The sequence below is a fragment of the Mastigoproctus giganteus genome, chromosome 10 (assembly GCF_048544385.1).
Source record: "Mastigoproctus giganteus isolate SK-2022 chromosome 10, ASM4854438v1, whole genome shotgun sequence".
NCBI classification, from domain to species: domain Eukaryota; kingdom Metazoa; phylum Arthropoda; class Arachnida; order Uropygi; family Thelyphonidae; genus Mastigoproctus; species Mastigoproctus giganteus.
Window position 1 is genome coordinate 76,964,425 of NC_143584.1, and position 16,524 is coordinate 76,980,948.

The 16,524-nt window shown below is 38.1% G+C and overlaps 1 protein-coding gene across 1 annotated transcript in view; it reads left to right on the plus strand.

The window, feature by feature from the left end:
* LOC150079100 (retroviral integration site protein Fli-1 homolog) overlaps positions 1–16,524 on the plus strand; it is a 170,446-nt gene that overhangs the window by 122,945 nt on the left and 30,977 nt on the right. Inside the window, exon 5 of the mRNA XM_090382952.1 lies at positions 16,124–16,204. Within this exon, the coding sequence (XP_090239078.1) occupies positions 16,124–16,204 (81 nt within the window). The remainder of the gene's footprint in view (positions 1–16,123; positions 16,205–16,524) is intronic.

The following is a 16,524-nucleotide window of genomic DNA, read 5'->3' on the forward strand; positions in this document are numbered from 1 at the left end:
TATTCAATATTTAGCATTAAAACGTGTTATACACTCCCCTATCAAAAGTACTCGCACATCATCCCAATGTAATGACGATCTATAAGAGATACAGGGAAGCACATATAATAGTACAATATAATATAATCCAGCTGACTTTTTGAATTTATTCAAACTGTCGCCCTCTATCTGCGAAGCAGCGTTTTTAAAAAATGTCACGTTCGCAGGTAGTTGCTGGCCGCAAGATCCACTTCAGGCTAACAAACGCCAGATATTGCCTTCAGCGCATAGCTAATCGTTCTTGCTCCTTGGAAATAGGTCCTATAGAAATACTAGTCGCATCCTGCACTTTTCAGATCAAACCGTCGAAGTGGTGGTGTATGCCTGGAAAACTTCATCTACCGCAATGCATTTGTGTCGACGATTAAGTTTATAAAAAGCATGGTCATAGTGTATTTCTCATGGTTCTGATTCGAATTGTTGTTTTTAGTGCCAAAATACATAAACACCAATTCGCACGCTGACATCTTAGACAATTTGTGGTGCCCGTCAAATGGTCTAAGATATCAGCGTCCACTCTGGCAATTCTATGGAAATGAACCCTCCATGATTTCAACACATTAATTCTCCTTCTCAGTAAAAAGAAGTCAAACAACTTTTCCTGCCACTCAGAGCTCAACTCTGTATCCCATCGAAACCCTTCGGGATGAAGTGGAACGCAGGATAAAGGGAAAGTCCAATTTGACCAGCTGAACTGACGCCTACTCTGAAGGATGAAACAGAAAATTCCTGTTGTTTGTACAAGGAACCAGTTAAAAGTGACCGATCACTGTCGTCAGAGCCAAAGGTGGGCTTCATTAATCTGATCTGTTCAATAAAATTTGTAATTTTTCCCCAAACATTGAATCCAAATGTTACTGGTAGGATAGTGAAAATTGGTAATTGAACTAATCATGGAAAAATGTTTCGACTTATTGAAAGAGATAATTATTGACGTGGGAAGGGGTGGGTGACTTATCCGAGACATGTTTCGTGGGCTTCTACAGAGCTGCTGTTTTTAATGTACACATGGACTGGCAAATTGAAGGCAAGACAACCCAGTCATCACAAGCGATGTAATGGAAAATTAAAGTGGATATAGAGAGCAAGAAAACGGGAAAGTTTTAGTATGTATGTCAATATGCCAGTGACATGTCAATATTCAGAATTTAAATCGAAATACCGCTCAGGACAGTCCAAATAATGAACTTTCTCGAGTTGTATTCCATTCCCTTTCCGAAATGGCAGCATGACTCCTCTTAAACCGATTATGTATTGAACATGCTGCCAAGTCAACGTCCCACTGCCCTTGAAGAAATCCCACATCACCTACATGATTTGCGTGATGCGTCAAACTTCGACGATTACAAAAACATTCTGGAATTTACACATATTGTATACCTCGTGGGTCCTAGAGGATCCATGATGTTTATAAGCCTCGGCCTCGACGTTAATCCTAAACAAACTAGCCTGTTTTTTTAAACTCAACGTCGATGTCATCTTTTAACAGAACAGCGCAGCATGCTACCTGACCAAAGAGCAAATATTTGTTTATTCAATTCATATACAAGATATGATAGGCAATGTCAATAAAAATTCAAGAATTAGCTTATCATAAAGCTATTTGACATGTCGAGCATAGCTTCTTTCTTGTACATAACTATGAACAAACTGGATTTGCCAATTAATACATTGATCGCATGCTGTGAAGGCAGTTTCTTCAAGGGCTTGATATTGCACTGCAATGGAGAAGTGTATCGCAACAGAGTACGTTTTGTTTTAAGAATAGTGCACAAACAAGGCAACTCATAGCGAAGTGCCTCCACAATATGAGATCCTTACATTATGCAGCAGTCCCAGTTTGTTGCTCGTAGCTATTGGCAACATGTGTAATGACTTTATACAGCTTTTACCCTTTGTCTACTTAGACTATTATAATAAAACAGATCTGGTTCCATCTTGTTAATAATGAAAAATCATAGAAACAAATACTAGTTTAAGGACACTACGTTAGTGGCTGCTAAACATGTACAACGACTAGCACTAATTATAGTTTGTTGGACATAAGACGCCATTCTTATGCCATGGAATGACAAGGATGATCTCTTGTGAATACGATTAAGAAAATGCTTAAAAAATCCAAAGAAGAAATTCTTGAATTCTTAATTGCATCTGTATACAAATATGTACAATACTTTTGCTCAATCTACAGGCAATAACAAGATTTAAAATGCGAAAAACTTGAAAGTAAAATTTATCATACACTTTTAAGTCTTTAAATAGAGCCAGTATAAAATCTGCAACACATTATATCTAAGGGACACTAACTGCGATTTGTGTCACGGGGTGTTCTCGTGGACAAAGTGTAAATTGCAATGCAAAAGGGGAGAGTAATGGTGGAGCAGGAGTATACCGCTCGTTAAAATAGATTGAAAATTAGCTGCATATAGAACATTCCTGGAAATTCTACTCGTGTCTATTCTGCTTGCAATTGGAAGCAAGGTGTCCAACGGTAAGTTGCGCTCTTTCTACGTATTAATTAAGCAGTCATAAAGCACTTCCCTTTTGACAGTTGTGAATTATAGGAATTTGGCACTCGTAAATCCTGTCTCTCAGTAGGATGGTTAATGAAACTATATTCAATCTCTCTAGACTGTTATCCTTTTCTGTGAAGAATCTTTCTTCAATTCTGCATGCCAAAAAGGAGAAGAGACATTATATCCTCCTGGCGCCTGAAAATAAAATAAAATAAATTAAAAAAAAATTGAAAACAAATGTGCCAGGAATCCTGATGAGAACTGTATACTCATTGAATTTAATACTGAAGCCTTCATTGTAAGTCTTACTTCTGTAAGGATTATCCTATCTCCATTTATGACAATCAAGGAAGGACTATTTCGCTAGGAACTGTGTATCTTTATTAATTATCGATGGATTCTATAATGAGCTATATTAACCCTTGCTTGTTTTATCATATATGCTATGTTTCAGCGAAATTACCAGCCGGGAAAGAAAATCACAACAGGCATATCCCAGCACCTTGATTTTAATGTCTGACTCAAGACAATCAGATACCATCAAAATACTCTCTCTGTGCACTGATCCAGAACTGTTACGTAGGGTCATCACACTTAATCTAAAGGCTTTTATAATGATTTACTGAAATCTGTGTGCCGTACCATCAAAACTGCACCCAGGAAAAGACCTTATCTAATTTTGCCATTTGGTGCCACGCGCATTCAAAGTCACCTGGACTAACTAACTTTTTAGTTGTTTGAACTTCTAGTAATCAGTTTTAAAATACATTTTCTAAAAATATCACTCATCGTAAGTTCAGCTTGTCATTATAAACTAACTGCACTGAAACTATTTAGCCCTCTATTGAGCCTTCTTACATTGAAGCTATAAACTTAGTTCAAAGTCCAACCAGGAGCTCATATATATACAACTGGCGTATTGCTGCAGGACTTGTGTCCCACTCTGGCAAAATTAACACTATTATAAAACATGGACTAAATAATGAACGAATAACATAACAATGAACCTATGCTGTCTGAAATCCAATCTCCAATACAGACGTGGTAAGGCTAATGACTCATGAGCCAAAAAGAATACGACCAAATATCTAATTACCTGTTGAACCGGCCTTTCGTCTTGATAACAGTTTGCACTCAAGCATGGCTTCGATGACATCGTGGAAGGTGTCTTCAGGTGTCCTTAACTAGCCGAACAGAAGGACATCCTGGAGTTCGGCAACGTAACGAAGTATTGGCGAATGCTGCGTTCCACCGCATCCCACAAATATTCGATGGGATTGATGTAGGGGAAATTTGGCACCAGAAAAAGCATAGGAAATGATTAGACATAGCCCCAAACCATTCCTGCACAATTCGAGCCTTGTTACACGATGGGTTGTATTATTGAAAGAGTCCAGTGCTATCTGGATACACGGTCACCGTGTATGGCAAACTAGCGGTGTGAGGGTGCGTGCAGTAGGAATGAGGTAACCCAGTGATGTCCATGAACATCACTGGGTTCCCTCAACTACTCTACCACAGCTGTCTGCCTGTTTCATTCAACTGTGCAGTCAGGTTGCATCAATTCACCCGCTTTCCGTAGAATACTCATCCGTCCATCGACGTGACGGAACTGGAACCTTCATTCATCAGACCAGGCGACCTTTTCCGCTCGTCCAATATTCAGGAACGATGTTTCCATGCCCACTGCAGGCGGAGGTGTCGATGACGGTCGATTATCATGGGCAATTAACAGGTGGTCTACTCCGTAGGCCTATCCGCAAGAGCGTCCACTGGATGGTGTGCTCGGAAACGTTTCTCTATGCGCTCTGGTTGTAGTCCGCCGTTAAATGAGTGATAGCGAGCCCCAAACAGCCATTCATCTCGACTGCCAACCAGTTGGGGTCTCCAGTCCCGACCCTTTGGGTGCCCTGTCATCGTATCACCCCATCGCTACGGCAGCCTTCGAACAGCCGACAATGCCTGTTGTTTGCTCAGATGCTGATCCCTGCCTCCACAGCGCTGCAGAATTGCCAGAAATTCGAGTGCCGCTGTAGTTTTGACTCATGAGTGTACTTGAAAGCAGACCCATATGAGGCATTAGTAGATGCAGGATCCACATACTCCCTCTGAATTTGGGAAACCATAAGGCTCTCAAAATCAGGAGATATAATTAAATGTATAATCAATCCCATCCTAACTATAGAAGATTAATGCTGAAACAGCTTGGGTAACTCGGAAGATGTGTGTCTCTCTTCCCTCCCCTCCCCCTCATTCCCAATTGGTTGCAGTATTACGAGATATTTGATGCCCAGGATTTCTTGGTGTTGAAAATGGCATCCTTTAATTGCTCGAATTTTCTACTGGGACAACGTGACAATCCAACACCCTAGACCAGTAAATGAATACTGGGTTACAGTTGGAGACAGCGCTCATCACAGCAACATCTTCACATATCAGACGGCTTCAAAATACGTGACCTTATCCACAATCCTCATAACTCAAACTGAGATTATTAATAATAACACAATTTCGATCAATCGGGATTCAGCTCAGGAGAATGAAGTGTTATGTCTCTTTTTATTGGATATGATCATTAATTATGACTACTTACTTAATACTCTGTGTTGGGCCATCGTTCGCACAAATAACAGAGATTGTTCATCTAAACATTGACTCCACCAGATGTTTGAAAGCGTCCGTGTAGCCAAACTACCTGCGAGGCTTTCCACAGTCGGAATAAATGACGATTGCGTGTCCATACGCCTCGCTTCCCGTTCAAAACATTCCACGGTGTTCAATTGGATTGAGGTCACTCGAATTTGCAGGCCAATCAAGGTGGGTGATATCTTCACTGTGTACCTCGAACCACTCTTGCACAATGTAAGCCCGATGACATGGCGCATCATTGTCTTGGAAGATTCCGTTTCTGTCCGGGAAAAAATGCAACATGGTAGGGTGCACATTGTCTCCTAAAAGTTGCCGGTAGACCTCACCAATGAAACGTTGATCCATATGCACCAGAGATCCTAGTTCTTACCAGCAAAACATACCCCATATTAAGCAACCACCGTCACATTGTTGAATAGTGGGCACCATGGACTCTTATTGCTTGCGTCACACATCAGGGCATCCGTCGGCGTGTTGTACCAGGTATTTGGACTTATCCGACCAGCACACTCGTTTCCAGTCCCCAGCCAGTGTTTTGTTGACACCACAACATTCTCTGTCGATGATAAGCGATGAGAAGAGGTATCTCTTGGGTCGTCTGCTGTGGAACTCAATATATCTAAGTGTGCGGCGCATCGTCATTTAGAATATTGTTCTTACATTCCCCATATTGTATTGCGATGTCAACTGTCCCATAGTGATCTACCGTTTAGCCCGTATAACGCACTGCATTTTCGCTCACCACAAACATCCACCTTGTGTAATCGTTTACAGTTCTGTCGACGGGAGGTCGTGTGGCCGGTCCTCGCCATTCTTTGTACACCTTAACCACATTGGGCCGTGAACAACGGACAAGACGTGCAGTTTTTGATATGGAAGCACCCGATGCTCGAGCTTCCACACCCATGCCCTCTTGAAATTCCGTGATATCTTTACTACGTCCCATAACTTCTATTTTGTCATTGACTTGTACCTCCAGATGCAAATTATCACTACGTGTACGAAGCTGTTCGACTTTTCATAGTACGAGCTAAGGGGAATAGTCCATTAAGGATGGGGGTGGTTATAATTCAATGATTACTGATTGCATATATGCCTCAAGCAGATGCATAAAGCCACCCTGAACAACATAAAAGCTGATGGGAACAAAACCGAGGCAACAGAGTTCCTTCGTGTTCGAACTCTCAGCTTCACTTAGTGATTCTCTGGGGATACCTTGTGCTGAAATAGAGAACCATCAGATTCAAAATGGAATCTGATGGTTCTATATTCATTGCCTCTTCATTGTACTTACGACAACGATTGAAATCTTCAGTTTCTGTGCTGGATCTGAGGGAGTTAATGCTCTGACACCACCTTCCGTCTACCCATTGCCAATAATTGGAGATGCTGGAAGTCTTCAAGGTGGCTCTTTAAGATTAGATTGACCGCAACAACGGTTACTTTCAGGTGCCAGTGAGAAAAGCTGATCGTATCTGAGATTTAGATACAAATACAGGAGACAATCTCTGCAGAATGCCACAGGGAACCAAGAATTCGTTCCAAGATATGATGAACCCTGGCTCTTGCGACTATTGCTAGATATGGTCACAAGAGTCAGAATGGCATTTTATGCCACCAGAATGGCTTCCTTGTTTATTCAGACACACTCGTAGTTCACTCGCAACGGCTAAAACCAACCAAGGAGAAAACTGTATAAGGCAAAGTTGTTTGAGGCCATCAAAGGTGCCAGCTGTTTAAGAATGAAGCAGTTTACCTCGGCCGAAACATTAATCAAGACAGAATGCGTCCAGATCCGAATAACTTTTTCGAACTGGAAGAAATTAAAACATTTATCCCTTGGCCTATCAGAATTGAGATCTAACCAACTGTACAGAGTGCGGGTGCTATTGGCCACTTTTTAAAGTTATTGTGGGACGTTGTGCAAGCAATATGACTGGCCATATAGCCGCACAAACATTTCATCTCTGTGCCACGGCATTTTTCGAGAGTTATCCCCAAAGAAAGTTAACAGTTTAGTGTGCATATGGAGATTGAGTCTATCGATTTTCTAACGACGAAAGTTTCTCCTCTCATCGCCTAATGCAACCAGTTTGTCTTTTTTGGTTCGTTAAAACCTCTTAAAAATAACTGCGCCAACAGGTAACGGAAACAAATCAGTTTGAACTAAATCATATAATTAAAGTTTAACGGCACTTAATTTTTTCGATTATCCGGGATGGAATATTTTCCTGTTCTGGAGATAAGATCATTTCCGATCTCAAAACACTATGGCGGCAGCGAAGGCCTGTCGTCTACCACGGAAATGATAAAATACCAGCACAACACATTCACATTTTATGATGGAAATTGGTGATTTATGTTGAAATAAAAACGAAGAGCGACATTGGAGAACTAATTCTGTTAAGAAAATTAGTGATCGGTCTTAATGAAGGGCATGCTTTAAAAATTTACCGGAAGAGGTGAGATATTTGGAAGTTTATCCAGTTCGAGCCAACTACGCTGTGAAGTCCATGAAATCAGTAATTGTTGTTGTTGTTATTTTGGTTTTTAGGAGCATTAGCAACTAAGGCTATATTGCTCCGGGATATGCGGTGGTCATTCCTTGACCTTTCCGCATCCTCCGTATTTGGTGGTGACGGGCTCGAACCCCGGTCTAATCAAGAAGCGTGTGCTACGCACTGCTGCTCCTTCCCACCTGGCTACGGAGGCGCCATGAAATCAGCAATGGTTGAGGAACCAATGCGTGTTCGCCAATAAGAATTTGACATACCGCTTGCGGTTACTAAGTTACTTAAAACAATGCTGATGAATGTAATTTACGACAGGTTTTTAAACTGGTTCCGAGGAGATAGAGGATTCTTTGAGAGCTTTTTGGGGTTCTAGTGAAAGAGGGGGCAGATAACATTGATAAGATCTTAGATGGCGATTTTTGAGATAGATTAACAATATTTTAATACAAATTAAGAACTATCCAAGATTGAGAACTATTTAGAGCAGTGGGTTTCAAGAGTGAGTTCCACTGAACTCCAAGGGACACCAGACGTTTTGCAAATGTTCCATTAATCTTTATCTTTGATTTTTTAATTTAATTTTCAATACGTATTGCTGATTTCAATTTACAGTTAATTATTGTTGTTTTTAAAAATATTAACGTTCCGCGGAAGACAGATTTTCTAAAAGATTAAGTGGCCAAAATTTTGAAATGCTCTAGTTTAGAAGACCGTAAATGGACTTTACTGAAATTGGAATCTACACCAATAATATTTATGAAATTCAAAAATTCAGGTTATTTCATTTTCCGCATTTTCCGAAGTGATGAAATTTTCAAATCCTCTACACCTTCTGAGACTCCTGATTTAGTAAAATAGTGAACTTATTCGTTGCTTAATCCTGAATATTTTCGTGTTTAAATATAGTTTCATCTGCAGTCTAATCACATGGACAAAAGCTATATCTTTAAAGCTGATCTTCAAGACCAAAAGGATGTTTGGTATCATAAATGCACGCATTATATCCTTAAAATTCATCTCTCATATAAGTGATATAAAAAACTGGGATTGACAAAACCTTTCCCCAAGAATCAGAATGTGATCTCGACACCCGTCTATTTTCCAAATGAATGCTGATAGCATATAATGAATGCTGATAGCATATTGTCTGTTTTAGAGAGATACACAGGATTGTTAATTGGTCTACATCCTTGCCTAAAAGATTGGTTGACTCTGATCCCACCGAACATTGCCAAAAAAGTTCTGCACAAATTAATTGAAAAGAACGGTGTAACAGTATTAGAACGATGAGCGACTTCTGATTGAGATTTTCTATTGAAATATTATTTTAATTTCTTATTTTATTATTTCAATAAAGTTTCAATTATAGACGGTTGGTGTGCTGCATTGCAGTTACCATGAGACTGGCTCATTTGTATTTAAATGGTATTCTTCTGGACCAAGAAGAAAAAAAAAAATCGCTTTTCAGTGATATTCCAAGAAAATTGTGTAAATGCGGCATGTTTCTCTGCAGTGTCTCAATACATGCGAGGAAGTGGCATTCTCAGGGGAAATGCGTTTAATCGAAATCGGCACTGGATATATTTAAACTTGAATATAGAAAAGAACTTTATAGAACAATTAATAAAACTAGTTTTTGCGTTCTTTAAACTTAGCCATTTGGTTTAATTAGGATTGTATAATATCTATGAGTTTCCTGCAGTATTAATTATTCTTTTTTAAAGTATCTTTTCTGTCTGTACCATATGTTTCTCTTCACGAACGACATTATTCACGATGTCTTGCCTAACAAAACACAAAGTGTGCATGGACTCTCTAAAGCTAACAATGATTTAATCTATGAATTTATTTTTTTCCATATAAATTGTATGAAAAAATAATAATTACCGGATTTGTATTTTTCCGATTTTAATGAAATTTGTTTGACTTAACAAATATTTTTAACAAGTCTAAATACAAAACTTCACGAAAATCCGCCCATTGAGAATCCTTCTCTTACATGCGGAAGGATGGACATGATGAAGACAATAGGCGCTTACAATATATATTCGAACGAGCCTAAAAACTGATGCTAAAGAAGTGGTTCAGTTTTAATGGAGATTAGAACTTTGATATTTTATATTTATTAGATTTAACGGAGTATTCAGAAAAACAAACCAGGTTTTTCATATTAAGTATCGTAAATACATTAACAACATTATTTTTGTTATCACATCACGAAAACCTGAGTTAATGTCTATGTTAGAAAATTTCCTTGTGGGGTACCTGGACATCAAACACAATTTTCAGTCGTCTGACAAGTCTCATAACGTCCGTCTAGAATTTTTATTTAAATTAAAATTTAAAAATTTTCCCTTTTGTGTTATTTAATTTCTATTTCATTTTATTTTGAATTACTTCGAAAAATAAATTTTTACTTTACATTGTAATGAGTTAATACTACGAAACTGCAGGAATCATTAAAATTTTATTTAAAATAATTTAAAGAAAATTAAAAACTGAAGATCTGTAGCCTACTTAAAAGCATCATATCTCTGAAACAATCTCTCGGCTGCCGGCTGAAGGTTTCCTGTCTGGATGCGAGGTTACCACGATGAAATGCCTGCCTCAAAAATAGGAAAAGTAAACAACATAAGGGTGAAATAGCGAAGTTGAGCACGTTTGCATTTATTTTCAGTTAAGGTCTTTTTTGTAACCTTGAGATAAGAATCCATCTGTTGCACAAAATTGAGTACCCAATTAAAGACCAATCTGTCCATAAAAATTAAGTCATGTGTTAGCACAGAAATAGGGATGCCCTTAGATCCAGGACCGGCAGAGATTCAGCCATTTGGGGTCAAAATAGTATTGACAGTCATAGTTCAGTCTGCTTTCCACAATTTTGGTTCTAAGACAATACGTGATTTCTACTTGAATTTCTGTACCTCACTCCTGTTTGATCTCCATGGCTACCTGTCCAATCGCAAGACAGAAAGTGAGGTACTATATAAAAAAGTTTTGTAATGAGGTCATTAGTGCTAAATATTAGTTAAATATAAAAGTAAGATGCAAAGAAATTTCCAAAGCAACATCTTGATGCTTCTCATCTGGTGCATCTTTTCATCCCTAATTACGAGTATATGAGCTTGTTTCTTAATCAGTACTTACTGTCACATTAAGTTATCTACCCACAAAATGCTAATTAAAGGGTACCAATTAATGCATGCCGGACAAAGAAGTTGTGGTAATGGAGGCTGAACTTTGCTCTGATTGGCGGTGCTCGCTTGCGAGACTGACACCGAAGTAATAACGGAGAATATTAATGATAACGCACATTGTATTTGTCTGTTCTGTCCTCTATCTAACGGGAGATTAACTCATTTACTGCACATTGTTGCGTAAGCATATTATACCACGTGATGGCACGCTGAACATTTGCCTGGTTGTTCTAATGACTGGGATACTCCACTCAACGTGGTCAACATTTGTTGTTTAATTACGGCTAAACAGAAGTTAACAGGGCCACAATAGCTGTAATTTATTAGTACGGATCTGGTCTGCATCGCAACATCTTGTCGTAATTGTGGACGCTTTTGTGCTACTCGGTCGCTTCAACGTTCATTAATTGCGCTAAATGTAAACATTACATGATCCAGGATATTGTGCCGAGTTGTTTTACATTATCATGCTCGTGGGTCTGATGGTGTCAGCAGAAACTAGACTACAGTAATCGACTCGCGCTCACTACAGGAAACCGAAACCTCCACATTTTTCCATTAAACTTTACAGCACGGTGATTTATATCGCTGTGATTTTGGCAAACTGAACAACTCTTATGGCCAACGTTAAAGGTTATAAAGGGCTTAAGAGGACTCGACTACCGATTATGAATACATTATATATATATATATATATATATATATATATATATATGGTTCAAAATCTAATACAGGAGAGATTTAAAATAGATAAAAAATAAATGAATATACAGAGAAAAGGGGACGAAAAGCACGCGCAAGTTTGAATCAAGATAAATTGATGAAAATGAAACTAAGAGAGATAACCGGAAGTTGAAATATTACAGGTGTTCCAGAAAAATCTTGAGTTTCTTTGTTGCTTGTAGACGGAGCGGAACAGCTGAAGCAGTATTTGAGCGGTTTGTAGTGCGTCCCTAGAAAGAGCAGTGAGTTCACTAAAGGAAATAGTGTGACTGATGAAATCAGTTTCTTTTCTGGAGAGAAAAGTTTATGCAATTTAAAACCTTGGTTCCGGTTAGTTAATCCCTACTGTGAGGAGTAACTTAGGCGTTTAAATTACGCAAACTTCTCCAAACGAGTGGCAGATGCATCTTGGTCGGCGTACTTTCGACATTTCAATGGGTATTATTATTCTAAACTTGCCTTCAATATCAGACAAACGGTCAGCATCTACTCTAATTTTAATTCCAAACTCACAGTACTAACCTTTCTTTTTCATTTCCTCTACTTCTGTTTTTTGGAATAACCATCTTCGGCACGTGACTTCTGAAAATTACAATCTTGTAGAAATTCAAGTCCAATGTCAACAACACTAAGCTTCCTTATTCCCAATCTGTCCAGAATAACATAAGTTCTTTGTTATTTCGGATTTCCATAAAAATACCAGATCATATACGAATACCGCTGTGGTAATCCGGTCAGTGAAATAATTTTTTCAGCAGATTTCTGCAAAGCTGTCAAAGAGAATTTTAAAGTTTTGTTTGCAATAGTCTGTGTGAATTTATTTAATTCTTATTTATTCACTAGACGGCCAAGACCAGAAAAACTTTAAGAATTCATTGTGACGGTATACATATTGAGTTAAGGGAAGCCGGATTATCAACACCACTGTTAAAACAGACAGTGCATTTTTGTGCCCACGCACGCTATAACTACCTGCAGTTTCCCTACATTTTTCTGTTTCCCCATCTTCCATATTTCGTCCCTGTTTTTCTCTTCTCCCTTCTGTCTTCTATTTTTAGTTTCTTTTTTATCATTTTCTCCTTTTCTGAAACCCATGGCACACCGATTCTCAACGGCTTTAACCTCGATTAATGTTTCCCAATATTTCAAGTGCCGTGTTGCTTTATTATTTATATGCCTGTCCCCTTTCCTCTCCCCGCTTAGTGTTATGCAGTCTTCGACCTCTATTCTAATCTGGTTTTCAATGAGTAGTGTGTGTGGCTACTAATAATATCTCATTTATCTGTCTCGTCTATCTTTATGTATCGTGAAATGACCCCAAGCGAATCTATCAATCAAGGAAGTAATCGATAAATTCTTCAAGCCAAATCCTTGGTTATCAGTAAACGTCTACCTACCTTCCGTGTTTCCGGTAAACCGTACTTGTGCAGACTTCGTCTTTATGAGATCACTTGGACTCTTTCATTGAACTCTTTTCTTGTCACATTCTTTAATCTAGTTCATCTCTGTTGGAGTCATTACTTCCCACCTTTTCCACAAAGGCCATTGTTCACTCTATCGTACACCTGATTACTAAATGAAAAAAACTTTGAAAATAAGGTTGTTATCCTCGTAACCATTTGTTTGAGAGAAAATACACAGACCCTCTAGTGGTAATTTGAGTCTTCGATAATTTTCTTGGTATATGCATGCACATCATTTGTTTGATTGATTCTTTTAGGAACTTCTTTGCGCATCGACTACTTTGGCCATAGCATGAAAGTTTACATGCTCTGCTAGTTTGTGTTTTCTTCATGCGCATCGTATTCATTGGCTAATTTGCATGCTGTTGAGGACTGAAAATCACAAAATAGCTGACGGGGGTTATGCCTGGAATTGGCTGAAGAAGCATGGAAAAATTGCAATAGCATAGACCTAAGTCTTGACTAGCATTCTGATGAATTCATAAATAACGAAATGGAAGTTGAATATTAAAGAAAATTTTTTACACCTGTGTTGCTGTATCAGAATGAATTTGCAATTTCTAACACACGCATGTATATCTCTTAAAGCAAATGCGCTTACTCTGGACCAGAGGGGGAAATATCTTCAGCTCGTGCGTCATTCATTACAATGGAATCAGTTAGCGTAATTACAATCTGGAAGAATGTCACACAGTACGGCCGAACCCTTTCTTTTCCTCTGTACACACACATAGACGTCCCCGTCCAACGATTTGATCACCACCACCACGCTACGGATAAATAGTCCCCAAATAAGCTAATCTAGACACGCGGAACGACCTCTGATTGAATGACTTGGTTGTGTCTTCAGAAGACCTGACCTATTGTTAAACTGTTGGAAAGCACCACACCGTTATTATCCATTAGATATAATCAGCAGACAATATTAGCCTTGCTCCATTCCCACGGCTATCTTAATTACATATAAGTCCATTTATGCTATTTGGCGAATGTTTGTAGCCCTCCTACTGGCTTGCTGCTGCAACAGTCCTAAATTTGGCACACTGTACTAACAGTATTCAATTTGGGAAGCAATCAAGCTTGATTTCGATAGTCTGTGCACACTACCATGCTAAGAATTTAATTTGAGAGATGAGAGTGATCTTTTACAACTAGTAATGTATGGTCTAGAGAATATTCAGTTGGTAATTCGTATTGTTATATAACATGATGCTTGTACTACTCTACAAGGTTGATTTGTTTTAGAAATGGTGCCTGTAACTGCTAAAATCGAATCCAAACAACAATAGCTAAAGACGATTGGAATATTTTCTTTACTTTTCTCATTATGGTTCTTTTAAATGTTTTAATTCTTGGAATAAAATGTTTCCTATTTTGTTTTGTTATTTTATTTTGGAGTTTAATGATCATCTGCCAGTCTATTACACATTATCAAAATCGTTCTTCAAATATCTGCTTGGATATTGACCTTGAATTTCGCATCTACAAAGATAAATCTTGTATCATTCCTAAAGTACCATCCAGGAAGTGAGTTTATGATATTAAACAGAATTTAACGAGTTAATTTTTAAATACGAAATTAAATAATGCACGCATTTGCGCAAATGTCCAACTGACACTGTAAATCAGGACAACATAACAGGGCCGTCTTTATCCCATAGCATAATAAAATGCAGACGTGTAGTTCTTTTCCCACTTTCACTATTCCTTGACCCTTTTGATATGAAAAATGAACGAAATAATATTAATGAATGTTACAATCAGCATTGCACAATCTCAAATATCTCTACTGAAAGATATTTCAAAATGGGTGCTGATAAATGTTAGGAGTTAGTAATAAACTTTAGTATATATATATTTTTTAAAGAATACTTGACAAAAAGAATTCTTTTTCAAAATACTAAATCTATAAGTTTAGTATTCAAAGATTTAACGTACTCTAAAATGAAAGTCCTCTACTGGTTTAAGACTGAAATGCATGGTTAATGTATGATTAAACCGTCGCTTTCTTAAAAAGGCGAGTACATTCTTTTATGCAGAAAAGAAATGTCTCTTATTCAAGAATGGAGCCATTCCCAGTTACCCATAGGCGGCATGATATTATATCATACCGATGATACATTAGGGTACTCATCCACATCAAGTCCAACTCTTCCCGTCTGGAAACTTCCACTTTGATTAATAGTAAGCGTGCTGATCTCAAAAACCACCCGTCTTCGTTCAGCTTCTCCATAAATCCAGTTAAGTTGGCACAAGTAATCTACTCTAAAGCTGTACACGGTCCACAAGAATTTCAGATTGGGGCACCATGAAACTCTTCGCCTAACTATGAGAAATATTGGAGTACAGCTTAGAAATATGAGTTACTGACCTAAGATCAACAAAGCCGAAAACTCTTTCAGGCAATGAAACGTTGCTCCTAAATACTCCGAATTCTTTTAGACCAAAAAGTTGAATTTTCTCCTAAAAATACAATTTTGTTTTCAGAGTACATTTATATGCATCGCAGCAACCACCCGATGGAGCTCCACTTATAAGGCCACCTGTTAAAAAGGATCGCTTTTGTTATTAATGGCAGGTGGTAGTTACAGACTAACCCTGCACTTTGCTTTTTTGCTCACCTGCAGTAGATCACATATTCTGTACATCTGTGTTAACAATATTGAGGCAATTCGTGCCTTTCCAGAGCGTGAATACTTATTGCGTTTCTTGTTTCAGCTTTTAACTCGAAAAGAAATTTCACTTAATAAAGCGTGAGTGTGGATGAAAAAGGGGGAACAAGAGAATCCGAAGTAGACAAATTCCAGCTGTGTGGATTAAAAACAAAATTGGAATTCACCAAATCGAAGTAGTCCAATGTACCGCTTCAGTTTGAGCTGTGGAAATGGTTCATTTGGTACCAGGTGTAGAGAGCGTTGTGTATGTGAGATTTTATGTAATTTTATTGTTGTTTTAGATAAAATAGTTTGTTTTTTTTTGTCTTAAGCTCAGTACCAAAATGTTTGTTGATATTTCTCTTGCAGGTTATCCTCACAATGCGATTGCTGGAATGGCGAAACCTACTCTCGATGCTCACACGCATCCCCACATACGGAACATGCAGGGTAAGTTTAAATTCATCCAATAAACATTGACCATTTCAAAAGCAACATTTAAATAATTTATATTCCTTGTTCTTTTCGTCTAAAAGAATGAAAATTTGGAAGCTTACTTTGGAAAAAGTTTACCGAATATCTGTACAATTAAAATTACAAAAACATTCCAAAAAACCTAAGCGATACATTCGAATTTCTGTCCAAATCTTATTATACTTATCCGAACACGTGGAAGCCAAATTCAAGGGGCACCACCATCAAAAAATCTTCAGTGGTAAACATCCAAATAAGTTATAAAACTTCTTAAGCAATCGCTCTTCATGAATTGT